General features: G+C 42.3%; 1 protein-coding gene across 2 annotated transcripts; it reads right to left on the reverse strand.

The window, feature by feature from the left end:
- Positions 1-1,826: 1,826 nt before the first annotated feature.
- On the reverse strand, positions 1,827-10,304 carry si:dkey-185m8.2 (trichohyalin). 2 transcript variants are annotated; one of them, XM_049567548.1, is made up of 3 exons: positions 10,069-10,304; positions 8,928-9,704; positions 1,827-7,662 (listed from the first exon to the last, which is right to left on the reverse strand). In XM_049567548.1, the coding sequence occupies exons 1-3, from the start codon at positions 10,109-10,111 to the stop codon at positions 2,021-2,023; spliced, it is 6,462 nt and encodes a 2,153-aa protein (XP_049423505.1). In that variant the 5' UTR covers positions 10,112-10,304; the 3' UTR covers positions 1,827-2,020. The 2 variants fall into 2 exon arrangements, with proteins under 2 accessions (XP_049423505.1, XP_049423504.1); XM_049567547.1 differs by having other exon boundaries at positions 8,928-9,752.
- Positions 10,305-17,404: the final 7,100 nt, after the last annotated feature.

Below are 17,404 nucleotides of genomic sequence, written 5' to 3' on the forward strand. Positions count from 1 at the left end.
TGCAGCACATTCAGAATTTTATATGCGTTTTAAAAGCAATTAATTAGTAGTGAATATTTATTTGAGTCATTTAGAAAGCAGGATGTTAAATTCAGTCATTCTTAAGTACTGTATTCAAGTATAATTTTGTAGTACAATAGAAACCATCTTATAGTGATCTCATCTGTCTGGGTCAAACTGATCACTATAAACTGTCTGTTTTCTTTGTTTCTCATTCAAATTACAAGCTAATTGACACTTGCATATTGATTACATGAATATAAAGTAATGAAATGGACAGCTTCTTTATTTACTGAACCTTATTGACTGTTTCAAAATACAGTAGCTGTGTCTGACGTTGGCATTAAGGGGAAATTATGTGGCCGGACATTATCAATCTACTTGACAACCACATGTGCTTTCCTCTTTCCTCGCATTCCTTTTCTGTCTCAGTCACTAATAGCCATGACTTTTTCCTCATTGTTTGTATAGACTTCACACATTTCAAGGGCTGCCTCTGACATAAAAATGTTCCTAGTTGACCAGTAGTCGTCATTTAGGGCCATTAGTTGACTAGTCGCCAGCATGTTTATGATATTATTTTAATTATCAAATGATATATTTTGGGCGGGGCAACACAATGATTTGAGTTGAAGGTGTGAGAAAGAACAGTATCAGTAACATTGTTAACACTGTGCTACATTACAGAGAAATACAAAACCGTACTAATGAACCTTCATTAATATAGGCCTATATTTTATCTACAAGTGCACGTCACACACTGAGCGAGCCGCCTGTTAATGACGCTGTGGGCTAATGGGCATGTAGCTACTTCCATGTTTCAGATGATACATCATGTTTGTAGTCGACCAATGAAGATGAGTTTACATATCACCTTGGGTTCGTCCTTCACCTTCTCAAAATGATCCCACACTTTGGATTTCCTGCCCGACATATTATTAAGTAGCCCTTGGAATAACCGCAGTTACCAGCCCTGGAAATTAACCTGACTCCTGTCTGACTGCTGAGCGTGGCCACTTCCTGCGTGGTCCAGTCATATAGGTTTTGTTTTTATTCCGACATGGTGCAGTTTGTAATAAAGTTTTTGTTTTTTTTTCTATGACCAAGCACAGTGAAATCTTGCCAGCGAATGACCTTTCTGGTCAACTAACGTTTGGTCTACTCTTAGGGGGTAGCGCTACATGTTTCACTGCTGCATCTCGTTTGCTTGTTTGCGTCAGTTTGTCTTAAGGTTCAAAGAGACTACATTTCTCATCGAGAGACTTTTGTTTCCCTATCATGATTCAAATGTGCATGCAGAAGCAGCCTCAGGTAGACAGCTGGAAGCAGATACTGCTGGGCAAAGTATCATAGCAGTAAAGTAAAAAAATATATCTAGAATTACCATAGCTTTAAAATCGCTCTCTGTATGATGTCATGTATAAAAGACCTTTTCTGTGGCTTTATACTTCCACTGCACTACAGTTCACAGGGAATTATTCTCTACTAAATTAATCTGACAGCTGTAATAACTGGTTTGTTTTAGATTAAGATTTCACATAAAAGAACACAATACACTTATAAAATATAATGAATGTCTTGTTCAAGATTAAACCAGAGGTTGTTAATCATTCTGGCTATAATAAAGCAGCTTTAGTTTGGGCCTTTTTGTTACATGGGAGTGGTTTCCCTTCAGGCCCACAGAGGTAAAATGAGCAAGCAGTTCAATAAAAAAAAAAGCAAAGCTCAGGGAAATGTCCAAAAAATAATAGAGATTTGTGAAGCAGGAGTTAAATTTTTTCTTCTTTCCTGCCCTGTTAGTCATCTCACGACCCCTCTGATTTATCTTGTGCCCCTTTAGAGCAGGACAGACCACACATTGGCCCCCACTAGGCTAAAGTTACTTTATGATAATGAGATGTTGACTTACACTAAATCAAGAATCTGAGTACCTCTTCCACCACTTTGTACATTTATTCAGAGATATTCACATAAGATTAAAATAAACACTGTTTTTACATGAGGTTTTCACACAGTGGCATCACAGTTCTCCACTGTTGGAAGCCACCATATCCTCCATCTTCTCAAACAGTCCCTCAATCATAGAGTTGTCCTTGCTCAGCACATGATACCTGCCCCCACATCTCTCCACGAGCCCCATCAGCTCCCCGTTCCTCAGGATGTGCTGCTCAGCGCTCTCCCCTAACATCTCCCCCCATGTGAACAGCACCAGTGTGAGCCGCCAAACGTCTTCCCCGAGCAAACTCATGTGCTCCTCCACTGCTCTCCTGCACTTCTGTGTGCAGGTCAGGAAGGCGGGCATGAGCAGGAGGACGACGTGAGGTCCTGGGTGACACCAGGAGATGCTGTCCAGAATGCTCTTCCTTTGCATGGTGTCGGTCGGATCCGGTCCGTCTCTCCACCTCAGACCTAGTGGTTCGGCAACAGCAAGGTGACGTCCGGCAACCTGACCTCTCCAGGGCCTGAATGTAGACCCGACGTGCTTGAATGCCTCTCCGCACAGGATGGTGACTCCAGCTGGGGAGCGAGAGGACCAGGACTCCCCTAGCACCACCACCCTTAAATCTGACACAGGAAGGTCTTTGTTGTTTGAGCGTCTGCGACCAGGACTTGCAGATAAAAACCTAAAATCTCTAACGACCTTTGCCCTCTCCACTTCCTCCCTGCCTTTTTTCTTCCTTGTCTCCTCTCCTCTACTTCTCATCCCTTCCTGTTCCTCAGCAATCTCTATCTCTTTTAGTGTTTCAAGGTGACAGTTATTGCTCTCTATAGCTGACGATGCTGTTTCCATCCTCTGATCCTTTTCTCCTCTATCTGACTCCCTTCCCTTTTCCCGTCTCTCGCTGACCTCTCGGTACATTAAATGTAAGTCATGTTCTGAGCTCTCAACTGCAGCTGTCAGATCAAAACAATCCGTCTCATCAACACTGCCATGAGCCTCGTTTTGTCTACTCCCTCTTTTGCCCAACCGTTCCTCCCGTTCTTTAAGATTCTGCTCCCACTTTCCTAATTTCTTAAGTGACTCCTTAAATTTTTTCTCTTTGTTGTGAAGCTCCTCCTTCAGCAAAGCCAAGTCTCTCCCCATCTCATCTAGCTGCTGCGTTTTCGAGTTCACTTGCTCGTTCTGCATCTGCAACTCTGACTTCCAGTTGAGCAACTCCTGCTCTTCGTTTCTTAAGTAGTACTCCTTATCTTTCAGGCCCTTCCCGTGATCTTTAATCCCCTTCACCTTCTCCTGCAGATTTTGACCGTGACAGTTCAGCTCCCTCTGTTTGCCCTCCAGAGCTCCAAGCAAGCTGTCCAGCTCCCTTTCCTTTCTCTCGATAGTTTTCACCCTGACATTCACATCTTTGTCTCTTTTCAGTTGCTCTTTATGTTGTCTTTCTAGACTCTCTTCCCGTTCACTAAGCTCTTGTTCCTTACTTTCTAACTTCACCTCCTTCTCAGCAAGCTCCTTATCTTTTGCATCTAGTTCATGTCCTCTTTTGCTCAACTCCTCTTCGTTTCTACTCAAAACTTCCTTTTTGCTTTTCAGAAATTCTTCATCCCTCTGGAATTGCTCTCTCATTACATTCATCTTCCTCTCTGCCTCTCCTTCTCTCTCTTTCATCCTCTCTATCTCTACTTGCAGTTTGTCATTTGCTTCCTTTAATCCCTCGACCTCCACTTCTCTGTTGTGTATCTCTGCTTCTTTGCTCTTCACCTGCTGTTCATAACCCCTAACATCTTCTTCGCTCTTTATTTTGAGGTTGTTCGCCTCTTTTCTCATCTTCTCGTTTTGCTCCTGCAGCTCCTCAACTGTCCTCCGACTTTCCTCGTAGCTCTCTGTGACTTCCTCTAAGCGACTGATAGCGTGATCCTTCTCCTTCGCGATGGATTCTATGCTCTCGTTCCTTCTCGCGATCTCCTTTTCATAATTCTGAATCATGCTCGTCATCTCCTTCTCCATCTTGTTGGTGAGCTCCTTCAGCTCGGACTTCGTCTGCTCGATTGTCAGCCTCAGTTGGACGACCTCCTTCTCGTTGTCTCTGTCCCTCTGCCTCAGTTCTTCTTCTTTCTCCTGAAGTTTTTCCATCATTTCAGCGTCTTTCTTCCTCTCCATCTCTGCATGATGCTGCTTTATATCCATAATACTTGACATTTGGATTTTGTTGCTTTCTTTCAGCTCTTCGATTTCTTTTAAGTAGTTTGCATGTGACTTTTTTGCTTCGTCAATCTCGCTGTCTCTCTCCGCAAGAAGACATTGTGTTTGTGTTAGTTCATTTGTTTTCTGCTTTATGATTTCTAACAGTCGGTTCAGCTCGTTTTCTGCTTTCTCGTCCTTCTTCTTCTGCTCTTCCCTCCATCTCGTCTCCCTGGAGTCGGCTTGTTGTTTGAGACTTTCGATTTCGGTTTGCTTGTCTTTTAGTTTTCTTTCCGTGTCGTTTGACAGCTGCAATTTCATCTCCTCCATCTCTCGTTCTCTGTCTTGCAGTCGCTGCTCTGCCTCTTTCTTTTGATTGAGAATGATTTCTCCTCTTTCTTCTTCTTTCCTCTGCAGGATTTCGTCTATATCCTGTATATGCTGGTTCAATTTTTCTATCGTTCTTTTATTTTCTTGGAGTTTTTGCTCCATCTGTGTCTTGTAATTTAAGCGATCTCTTTCTTTTTCGTCCTCTGTCTGACGCAGCTGTTGCTCAACTTCTTTTAACTGTTCTTTTATCATCTTTGTTTCTGTTTCTCTTTCCTCCAGCCTTTGCTCCATCTCTTTCTTGTAATTTAAATGATCACTTTCTTCCTCTTCCTTTTGTTGCAGCTTTTCTTTCATTTCTTTGACATCCACTTTGATCTCCTCTATCTCTTTTTCCTTTTCCTCCACCCTTTGCTGCATCTCCATCTTGAGATTCAGAGCAAGCCTTTGCTTTTGCTCGTCACTTTCCCGCATTTTTTCTTTGATTTCATTAAAATGCTGCCGTTTTAACTCCTCTATTAGTCCGTCTCTCTCTTGCATTTGCTGCATGATATACTTCTCATGATTTTCATTCATCATTTCCTTCTCCTTTTCATGTTCTAGCACCTTTTCTTCTAGTTGGGTGGCATGCTTTTGCTCCAGCTCTCTTATCTCTCTTTGTCTTTCCTGCAATTGTTTCTCAACTTCTTCAAACTGTCGTTTCAGCTCTGTAATCTGTCCTTGTCTTTCTTGCTCTATGTCTCTTATTTTATCATTGTACTGCAGTCGGACTCTTTCAACACCTTCCTCCTTCTCTTTCACTTTTCTGTCTATTTCCTCCCTGTGTTCAGCTCCCCTCGCCTCCATTAGTTTTTCAATTTCGTTCACTTTTCTTGCCATTTCTTCTTGATGCTGCAGTTTTAAGACTTCCACCGCTTCTTCTTTCTCTTGCGTCCTCTGTGCTAAGTCATTTTTGTGACTAAGATGAATCATTTCCTTCTCCTTTTCACCCTCTAGTATTTTTTGTTCTATTTGAAGAAGGTATCTTTGTTCTAACTCTGCTATCTCTCTCTTTTTAGCTTGCAGTTGTTCCTCTGTTTCTCTAGCAAACTGCTCTTTAAGCTCTGCGATCTCTCTTTGTTTTTCTTCCTGCGTGTCTCTTATTTCATTTTCATGCTGGTGTTTGACCCTTTCCATGTCTTCCTCCTTCTCTTTCACTTTTCTGTCTATTTCCTCTTTGTGCTCAGCTCCCCTTGCCTCCATGAGTTTTTCCATTTCATTCACTTTTCTTGCCATTTCTTCTTGATGCTGTGTTTTTAACACTTCTACCTCTTTTTCTTTCTCCTCCATCCTCTGCGCTAAGTCTTTTTTGTGATTAAGATGAATCATTTCTTTCTCCTTTTCATTTTCCAGCATTTTTCCCTCTATTTGAACAAGATACTTTTGTTCTAACTCTGCTATCTCTCTCCTTTTTGCATGATTTTGTTCCTCTCTTTCTTTTGCAAACTGTTCTTTCAGCTCTGCGATCTCTCTTTGCTGTTCCTGCTGTCTGTCCCTTATTTCATTGTCAAGCTGTTGTTTGACCCTTTCTATGTCTTTGGCCTTGTCATTCAGCATTTGATCAATTTCTTTTTGGTGCTGACCTTTAATTGTGTCCATCATTTTTTCTATTTCACTGATTTTCCTGGCCATCTCTTCCTGATGTTGCAGTTTAATGCCATCTATCTCTATCTCTTTCTCGTGCATTTTTCTCTCTATCTCTTTCTTATGTTGTGATTTCATTTCTTCAGCTTTCCTCTTCATATCCTCTAACACTTTCTTCCTCTGCTCTTCCTGCTCTTTGTTCTTTATTTCCATCTCTTTTTTAAGTTTTTCTTCTGTCTCTGCCACCTCCCTGTTTTTTTCTTGCTCCTTTCTCTCTAGAATATCATCATGTTGTCTTTTAGTCTCGTCCATTTCGGCTTTTAAAGAATCAACTTTTTGCATCCACTCTGCGTTCTCTTTCTTCTGCAGCTCTATGTTTTCTTCCAATTTCTTAACCTGACTCAGCCACTCTTGTTTCTTTGCTCTTACGGTGTCCTCTCTCTGTTTTCTCTCATGTTCGTTTTCGACAGCAGCACATTCAAGGTCGAGCAACTTCAGTTGCTGCTCGTCAATTCTTTCTTTCAGCTCCTCGATCTCTCTGTCTTTCAGCTCCAGGTTGAGCATGGCGTCATCCCTTTCTTTGCTGCTCTGGTTTAGTGCTGCGCGGATTCTCTGATTTTCTATGCTCAGATCCTGATTTTCTCTCTCCTTATCCTCCGTCAGCCATCGCATCCTCTCCTCTAGCTCCCCAATATCATTCTTCCTCTCGTCCATCCTCCTCTCCTCTTCCTCCTCTTCTTCCCTCTGAATGTCGGCCTTTCCAGGTGATTTCACCTTTTTCTTCCTGTCAAAAAACCACCTGATTCTTTTCATCTCCCTCTCCCTCATATTTTTCAACTCGTCCTCCTGACGAAGCATCTTGTCCGCCATCTCCTTCAGGCGCTGGTTAAACTTCTCGTTCCTCTGCCGGCTCATATCCCTGACTTCCTGAACGAGGCCAGAGAATGCCTCACACCTGTTCATAGCAGCCATTTTTTCCACCTTCTGCAGGAGCTCTGTCACCTTACTGGAGCTGTCGTTTCCTTTTCCTCCTCCATCTGTGCTGCTAATGACGTGGTACCTGCCCCTGCACTTCTCCATCAGCCACTGGAGGTCCCTGCCCCCACCCTGGATGTGCTGCTTGATATCCACCCCCTCTCGAAGCTGATCCCCATGTGTGAACAGCAGTATCGTGTGTCTCCACACACCCTCGCCCAGAAGCTCCAGATGTTCCCTCACATGCGCTGCCCTCACCAGAGTATCCACTCTCAGAGTCAGCAGGAGCGCGTGGGGCCCCGGAGGACACAAGGACACGCTGCTGATAATCTCCCTCTTCACCCTCTCAGGTGTGGCACCGGCAACGCCTCCCTCCCAGCCCGGAGTGTCCACTACTGTCACAAGCCGCATGGCTGACTCCGCTTGCTGACGGATGCACTCCTCAGTTACCGCGCCAGCTTGGAAGAAGCCCATTTTGCCCAGGATGGTGTTGCCGGCAGAACTCTTTCCTGTTTCACGCTCGCCCAGGAGAATCAGTCTGACCTCTGGTAAACGTCGCGGAGCCTTGGAGAACGACTGGTGGGCGTCTAGCTCAGAGCCCTGAAGATCTTCACCTGGAAGGGAGAAAGGTAAACATATTTTTTAATTGGTGTGTGATCATACAGAGTTGATGTTAAAGCTCGAGAAATCCATTTTGGCAACTAGGGGCCAGAAAAAAAGACATGCCAACAGACACAGTCACTGCTAGCTTGTTGGCTTGCAGTGCTGGTCTTTTTGTGCCCATCCATTGTAGCTGACATGCGAGACCTACAGTAAGCACCTAAACAAGACTAGTTTGAACATTCATTATGGTACAGCTTTTGAACTATGTTCTTTCTTTCTTCTCTCCTCTTCTCTGTCTTTCTCTTTCTCTTTTTTCATTCTTTTTCCTCACCAAAGGACCAATAAAGATTGTCACAAATTCATAAACAATACTCAGAAACAAATAGTTTGGCTGGACCGCAGCAGCCAATATACTTTGGTTTGGCCTAGTCTTGGTTCCATACTTTTCAAACTCAGATATTCGTAATAGTCAGGCCCCTGTGCATTAGAGATTTATAATTATGCTAGTTATTTCTCTCAGCTGTGAATAGATGTTTTCCTTTTGTTTAACACAGTTAATCAGTGGAATTTTTGGTCTTTCTTTGGGATCTGTGTTTTAAAACAAGTGTGTCAAACCAATAAAAAAAGTGTTAATGCATCTGGAAGAGATGACCTCTGCTGCGCTAAGAAGGTGATGATGAAGATCAAGTGAATCCCAGTTTCATTTAGAGTGTCATAGCAATCAAGAAAAGCTGTAATAATTGTTATTGCTAATGTGTTAGCAAACATGTTGCTTACACATGCATTTTAAACTTCATATTAATGGCCACCTGATGTTTTCAAATCTAATATTCACTCTTCTTTTAGCTTTTGGTCTCCACCATTTCTTGAAGGAAATATCTGTCTCTTTGGTTGCTAAGTTCTCCACATGTTCATCAGCTGGTGGCTAACTTTGCCTGTCTGTCTTTTGGTGCAAGGCAGGTAGTGTACAGTGGGTATATTATAGTTTTTTGGGGCTGAAAACAGCTGCCTGCTGCTTCCGGAAATGACACCAACAGCAGTTTCTGGCTTAAAAGCCAAGATAATGAATTAAAAGACCCTTACACACTTTATAAAGCTCAAGGGAACTGCAGAGCCACATGATAATTCTTTATGGGTTTGACACTATGTGCATAGGATTTTCTGTTAATATAAAATATAGATTAGTGTAGCTTTAAGCTCATTTATATCTGTGGCCAACTGTGATGTGATTTCATGTATTTGAAATTGTTTTACAAATCGAACACACTAAACTCACTCATTAGAGCAGCCTTGATGGTCCCTCTCTGCAACTGCGCCTCCATCTGCCTCTGCTTCTTCCTCCTCTCCCTCGCTCTCCTCTTCCCATCTGCCTCCAGACCCACCAGGACTGTGTTGTCCATCTCTAAGTAACTGCATCCACCCTTCTTCATCGCCACCATCTCCTCCAGCTTTCTTATCAGCTCTTTAACTTGTGTCCCATCTCCTTTACTCCGGTTATCCACTACATGGTATCTGTTCCCACACTTCTGGAGGAGTCTTTGGAGTCCTGGGCCGCTCGTCAGGATCCTTTGCTCCATGGACACCAGGCCCAGTTCGTCCCCCCTGGTAAACAACAGCATGGTGTGCTCCCAGACTCCTTTCCCCAGCGGCTCCAGGTGCTCCTCTATCTCATTGATGTAGTCATCTGTTACCGAGGCGCAGGCTCGCACCACCAGAAGCACAGCGTGAGGTCCAGATGGGCAAAGCGACACACTCCGTAAAGTCTCTCTCCTCACCCAGTTCGGGGTGCTGTTGAGTGGGTAATACCACTCCCACCCCGGAGTGTCTACCACTGTGACTTTCCTCCCCGCCACATCGCCTCGCCTTTTCACACACTCCTCCGTGGGCTTCCCACTCTCAAAGCCTCCTGCTGCTCCCAGGATGGTGTTGCCTGCGGCACTTTTCCCTGCTCCTTTCCTGCCCAGGAGGACCAGTCTAAGCTCTGAGAGAGCAGGAGGCGCGCTGTGGGAGGCAGGAGGGTGATGTGAGTCCATGGCGGCCTGCACACTCTCATCTGTGAAGAAAGGGAGAAGTACTTCCTCAGTGCACCGCACCGGATAAGCTGAATGACACAGAACACAGAAATATAACAGTAATCAGTCATTGAGTCTCTGCTTTAAACTTTATCACACATTTTTTACACACACACACATATATATATATACTTCTACTACTATATACTTCAAGAACCATAAATGGATTGTTTACTTGCAAAATAATATAATTATCATACAATAAATAAACATTAAACTACATTTTTCATCATAAAGTACATACTGTACTCTTCACTTCACACACTGAGCTTAGTCTAACAAGCTTTTTTCAAATTTATAATCCTTGAATAACCCAAGAAAGCACAAGCTCGACAATAAACTCACCACCATTCGTGACGATGACTGGACTGTCATCTGTCGTGTCCATCACCTCTCCGTTCGCTTTCGTCCTCTTGTCCTTCCTCTTCCTCTTTTTGGTTCCTGCGTGTCCTTTCACAGGAGGAGTTTCTTCACAGTCATTGTGAAAGAAACACAAACACTGTTGTCGTGAATCGATTGAAAATGAAGATTTGTGCCGCACAAACTGAGCACCGACAGCGTAGGACTTGTCGCGTCACGTGACCAACCTGTGGTTTTCTAATGTGCACTTGTTCAAGATGACAGGAAGTTGAACAATGGCACGGTGAGCTTAACTGACACTTTAATGTGAACACGCTTGCAAAACACACAAATGCACATGTGCGTGCAGCACACAGTTGCAAGGATTCATCCGTGTGTGCACATAGAGAACGTGTATATACATGTTGAAGCACACATGCAGGCGTCATGGTGAGAACTGCAGATGCTGTCCTGTGGTAAATGTGTGGCACTTCTGTTTCCTTTACCCACAAGTTAAATGTTACAGAGCTAAATCGGCCTGTGGTAACAAGTTCCTGCCTTGAATGCTGCTGTCAGATGACTGTAAAGGACAGACAGGAGTTAGCTTCATACAAAGTGCAACTTATAAAATGCCGCAGTAATATTTGTTTTAACTAAATCTTTAGTTTCAGCATGCAGAACTAATTTTAGGATCAAAATGTCATGTAGTACACAAACTGAAAGTAACAGCAACAAATGAGGAAGAGCACCTTTCTTTAAGTTTATCAGATATAAAAATAAACTGTGTGTTCCTCAATTCAATCACAGTTTAGATTCACAGTAAATTAAAGAGTGCTGTTTCTCCTGTAGTGCTCACTTCCCTGTATTTACATCACACATATTTTAAGTTTAAAAGTTCATTCTTGACCTTGGAAACAGGAGTAGTAAAAATTGTAATCATCTAAAATATGTCCTCACAGCAGAAGTTAATTGTTGACAGATGATGTACATTAATCCAATAGTTTAAAATGTCCTTATATCTGCTTACACCCACATCATAGTGTGTTATAAATAGTTCTGAAACTAACAGAGGTCGGACCAAGTCATTGTTTTGTAGGTCAGAAGTAAAACGTAAGTCTTTACACTCAAGTCCCAAGTCCTCAGCTTTACGTTTAGAGTCTTAAACAAGTCATACTGTGCTCTTCAGCAATTATAATGCCATTTTAACATTGGACTGATAACATTATAAGCAATAGCCCTCTAACTATGTTCATGTTAGCCTGGACTTACGGTTCTTGTGTATCTTGTATCTTGTGTAAGTTGTCACAGCAAACTGTGTTTTGTTGAACACCACATAGTTTTTGTACGCAAACAAACTTGTCTTTGGGATTGTTTTTTCTAACTGGCGCTCAGTAACGTAACAGAAGTTCTAAATTCTTCTGTCCCACAACTTGACCGGAAGATTTGACTTGCTGGGAATTAATTGTGTTAATGTTATTTCATTCAGGGGAGACGGAAGGAATGAAGTAAAGATAATATTTATTATACAACAGTTAGTTCCGGCCCTGCAATCTGATTGGTCGAGAGACAGTAAAACCGTGATGATATTGGATTACAACCTCACGGTTATTTCACGTATGTATCACTCTGCCTCACAGCTGATTGCAATCAACAATCAAATCAAAACTGACGGTTAGTGTCAGTTAGGTCAGCAGTTGCGTTGTAGGCTAATTAATTCATCCACTGTCAAACAGCCAAAAATATGGATTTATTTCCTAAAATAAGTTTTGAATTGAACTATGAATGGTCGTCAGAGGAAGATGAGGGAGAGGAGAAGCTGAATCCATCTGAGCACACATCCAGGTTTGTCAGTGTTTCATCAGCGGAGCTCAATGACTTGGAGAAAAGCAACATACTGTCAGATCAGAAGGCAGAGTCGGCTGTGCCTGTGAAGCGACAGTCCACCATGCAGTCACCACAGACTTATTTCACCGGCTGGACAATTAACGGAAACGTGCAGATAAATGTGTATAAAGTGCCTGGCGCACCATGTCTGCGTTACATAGCGATGGTGACAGCGGAGTCCTGAGGGAACTATTTTTGTTGGCGGAAGACAAATAAAATGCTTAAATTATCTATATTGTCTTCATTTTTCAACATTTCTTAATCAGCCTTGCTTATTTAACTGTTGAGCTGTTGTATAAAAGCAATATCACACTCGAGCTCATGATGTTGTACTGTGATGGCTGTGATTGTCTTCGGCACTCGGCCTGCGGCCTCGTGCCTATGACCGAATCACAGCCGTGACGATATCACAGTACAACATCACAAGCTCGAGTGTGATATTGCTTAAATGCAGAATATTAGTGTAGAGATTAACAGATGATTTGTGCTGATTAGATTTAAGCTTTGGATTCAGAATCAGAATCAGAATTGGTTTTATTGCCAAGTAGGTTTTCACATACAAGGAATTTGGCTTGGTGTATTGGTGCATAACAAAGAATATGAAATAAATCAAAAATATAGAGTAATTAGAAGCATGCGTATAAAAAGTAAATACTGTAAACAATTAAATATAAAATTGAATGCAAATAACAATAATAATAGTAATATAAGAAATACGTACACTGTAAACATGAATAGGGTGACAGAAGTCTTCGGTGCTTGGACACCAGAGGGAGATATTTTGTGATCGGGGGACATCTGAGCGGCAGCAGGGTAGATCCCCCCCTGGAGTCCAGACACTGGTGGTGGAAGTGGCTGATGACTCTGAGGCTTCTGCCTGCTGAGGCTGATGAGGCTGATGAATCCTTAAAGGATGCTCACGACGGCAGCAAGAAAGAACTACAGCAAGAACCATTAAAGAACCATGTTTAAAACGAGGAGCAGTAAGATAGGCTGACAGAGAACGTGTGTTGCTGTGCTATTGGTTGATTGTGAATCAGCTGATGACTCAGTTGACCTTCCCAGACAATGACATCTAGAAACAGTGAGTGAGCGTGTGTGCAAGGAGTGAATGGCAGGGTGAGAAAGAATCTTACAGCCTGAGCATAAAAAGTGTTGTCTTTCTGACTGAACTTTTGCTAGAGATTCACAAGTCACTGGTGTTAAAATCCAAGTTGAGTTAGCAATGTAGCCCGTGTAGGGCTTTGTATACAAGGAGGAGGAGCTTAAAAACAGCTCTAAATGTAACAGGAAGTTTGATGTGCTCTCTCCTCTTGGTTGAGAGCAGAGTTTTGAATGAGCTGTCTCTCAGTGGTGTATTTTGGGGACGCCAGTAAAAAGTGCGTTAAAGTAGTTGAGTCGGCTTGAAATAAAGGCACCAATCAATTTCGCAGCATCTTTTTAATTTAGAAATGGTCGTACCTTAATTTTGTTTCTGAGGCTGAAAAGTGATATTTCCGTCACCTTGTTAATGTTGGACTGGAAGCTTAGGTCTGAATCTGGCCACACCTCTGGCAACGATATTTTCATAATGGACGATTACTTTCTTGATTAATCGATCAGTTGTTCGGTCTAGAAAATGTCAGAAAATGATGAAAAATATCAATCAGTGTTCCCCAAAGCCCAAGATGACATTTTTAAATGTCTTGTTTTGTCCACAACCCAAAGATATTCGGTTTACTGTCATCAAGAGGAAGAAAGAAACCAGAAAATAATCACATTTAAGAAGCTGGATTTTCCCCTTAAAAAATTGCTCAAACCAATAAATCGATTATTTAACTAGTTGGCGATAACTTTTAATAGTTGACAACCAATCGATTATAGATAAAATGTTGCAGCTCTAGTTATAAACTATCATAAATGCTTAGAAACGCTAAATAGGAGGTTAAAAGTGAAGTTGCGTCACTTTTGTTTTTCAGCTCTGCATCTCCTTCACAGTTTCTGTTTCTATGAAAACATTAGATATTTATTTCCCCTCTAAGTATCAGGGAGCCTAAATCAACACTTCCAGCCAGCGATTGATGAGTTTCTCAACATGATACATTTATTTTTGAACAGTTGTTATATTGTGTGAAGAGCCAGTATCCTTTCATCATGTCTGCCTGTTGTCACTGCAGCTCGGCCATGTGGTGTTCCCCTGGCTGCATACATGGTACATGTTCTCATGTCCAGTCCCAGTCAGACCCATGAAAACACACACACACGCACAACAGCACATTAGATCATGCCCTTTATGATTCACCCTTTCCTTCAGCACCAGTCAGGGTTAATAAAAACAAACCCTGTTTATGGAAAGGACTGAATCAGCCGTATTGATTTGGCGCCATTAACCCGAGCAGAGTTGTTTTTGAGGTCTGTTAAGTGTTCGGTGAATATTACCATGATGGATGCCTTTTCACATGTGTGCTGCTTTTTGTAAATGTCAAATGAATTACTTTTTATTGGACTCCCTGCAGCAGCAGCAGCACTTCCCTCCAAATGTGAGGCTGCCTGGCATCTAAAAGACTCCATATCATGAATAAAAAACAGCCCCCCAAAAATTCCACCATCAGCACCCAAGCTCACAGTTGTTCTTTTTAATGCAACATGGAAATTTGCATCGGCATTCGCTGATTAGTTTGCCCCTGAAATTAAGAAGGTAAGTGGTGGAAATGGGAGACACAGAAACATACAGCACAGTGTTTCCTCTAATTTTATTCTGCCGTGGAGCTCGTCGGTATTTTACGCTTCCACATCAGTCGCTGACTTTGAATCCTTTTTAAAGTAAAGCTTGTACATCCAATCATTTCAGAACATTAGAGGCATACATCTTTCCACTTTAGATGGAAATGAAACTGTATTTTATGTTCATGTTTTGGATGGAAAATCTTCCTCGTGGTGGCAGTGGGTGATAAAATGAATGACTGAGAAGGACATGTTGTGAGCACGCCATGTGGTGGCTCATGTCTTCGTCTTTATTACCCTTCAACACGGTGTTAGTGCCAGTATGGAAAACAAAACTCTGTGTGTGTGTGTGTGTGTGTGTGTGAGTGTGTGTGTGTGTGTGTGTGTGTGTGTGTGTGAATGCATTCAGTGGTCTTGGTAGTTCAGTAGTTGTATAAGAGGAAGTAGTGTAGGAGTAATAATAGCAACAGGGAAGTAGTTGCAGCTGTGGGAGCAAAAATGTTTGTAGTATTATATAGAGTAGTGTTGTAACAGCAGCAGTATACGGAGTAATTGTAGGGGTGGAGGAAAAATCAATGGGATACCATACCAAAGTATTTTGCACCGCAGTATTGTATCAATACATGGTTGCCTATTATCATTTTTTCCACCAAGTAGTACGGTACAGTAAGTTCAGTACGCTTTTTTTCTGTTTCCACTGTGAAAAGTTGTGGATGGTACCAATGGAACCGCTCTGTACCGTCCCCATTTTGGTCCCCCCTCTGTTGGGGTACCTAGCACACAGATCTGTTACTAAAAGGTGGAGCTGTGAACACTGCAGTCTGATTGGTCAGTAGGGGACGGTCACTCTGCTCAGGGCTGAGTTGTGGCTGGTTTTGAGGTTCATGTAACCACTGTTCATACTGTGGAGAGTTTTATTAGTAAACTGTAACTATAAAATTAAAGCATGTTTTGCTGCCTCTTGCAGCAGCCGGAGAAAAAAGAACTTCATTCACTGGGTCGACTGCCGGCAATTTAATGTGGAACGTAAACTTGTAATGTTACTCAATGAGTTGACTTTAACAACTTAAATTAAATTTGACTTAAACAACTTTGACCATCACTTTAGTTTTTATATGACATACACTTTTAGCGATGAGTGTATCTTCAAGCGTTTATATATATTGATTAAACCAGGACGGCATATATCCCAATCCTCACTCAAAGATAAAAAGCATTGTGGGACGTTCTTCCTGTGGGCCCCGGCAACACTAAACCCCTGAGCTTGCCTGAGAAGGACTAAATGCACAAACATGCTATTTTTAAATATCCTATGGAGAGAGACTCTCACTGCAGCCTGTTTTATTTTGTTCTGAAAATGTCGGCATGCAGCCTCGTTCTGTGGACGATAAACGAGGTGCACTGATAAAGGAAGAAATACAGTGAGTGCTGGACGGAGCAGTGAGTGACAACAACCCTGCCCACATTTAAGAGTACTGTTTGCAGTGGAAACGCTAGGGTCTAGGTACCATGTCTGAAGGGTTACTTCTGGTTCCAAAGGTACCATAGTGAAACGGGGCCAAGAAATGTAGCAAAGCACCAACAAGGCAGTGAGGAAGAGGAGTGCTGGCAAGCAAACATGGATGTTAAAAAAGACAGTTTTAAATTCTTCCAAAAACTGTCTTTGCAGATGTTATATATTTGTCATAATATATTCAATACTTTTTTAAGGCCTGTGTTAAAATAGTGGGGTTTTTTTGGAAGTCAGCATATTTTTTAAAAGAAGAAGAAGAAGATAAACTTTATTAATCCCAGAGGGGAAATTCAATTTTTTTCTCACACTGTTGTCATGTACACACAGGCCCAAAATACACACACATGCACAAACAGGATCTATAAATGCATTAAATGGAGAGATGTCAGAACAAGAGGGCTTCCCTGAGCAGTTGGAGGTTCAGTTTCTTGCTCAAGGGCACCCCAGCAGTGCCCAGGAGGTGAACTGGCACCTCTCCAGCTACCAGTCCACGCTCCATGCTTGAACCCAAGCCAAGTCCCTGTGGACTGAGCTTCTGCCGGCCCAGTTGGGACCTCAGTTGTTGCTGACAAGGAGAAAGTATATATGGCCGCCTAAAGAAAACAGTGCCACGGTCAGCGTTTTTTTGGGCAGCCGTTCTGAGCACCTTTTCAGAAAGGCAGCGGTGTTGTCACTGACGCTGCTTTAGCTACTGTCTATCCTGAACTGTATGACATGTCAGTCAGAAACTATCACATAAAGAAACAGAAAAGCCCACTTGTGGGAGCAGACTGTCGATCGGACACAGAATGTTGCTGTTGCATGTTGTGCTTTTATAACTGTACGTGTTGTAAGCTTGTTGTTAACAGTGTAGCTAACTGTGCAGTCAAACTCTCTGTTAACCAAGGATTACATTAGCGACCTAGCTAACGTTAATGTGAAGATATTTCCATTGGAGTGCCCTGCCATTGGTATGTGGATACACACACCCCTGATCCTCAATAAGTGCGTCTCCATCCACGTGTCTGGTGGATTGTTCAAAAGGACTAGACTATATTTGGAAGGAAACTTGGCAAATGATGCACACAATGTGTTTTGTAAGTTTTGTGAGTATACACATGATTTTGTACCATTTTGGATGCCACAGGCCAGATTTGGGTCGGTCATCACCTGAATCAGACCAGTACACTTGAGTCTATTCTGATCAGTCTTCACAAGTTGGGCATGAGTCCAGTCAGGTGTTTATTAGTGAAACTCCAATTA

The sequence above is a fragment of the Epinephelus fuscoguttatus genome, linkage group LG23 (assembly GCF_011397635.1).
Source record: "Epinephelus fuscoguttatus linkage group LG23, E.fuscoguttatus.final_Chr_v1".
In the NCBI taxonomy this organism is placed as follows: domain Eukaryota; kingdom Metazoa; phylum Chordata; class Actinopteri; order Perciformes; family Serranidae; genus Epinephelus; species Epinephelus fuscoguttatus.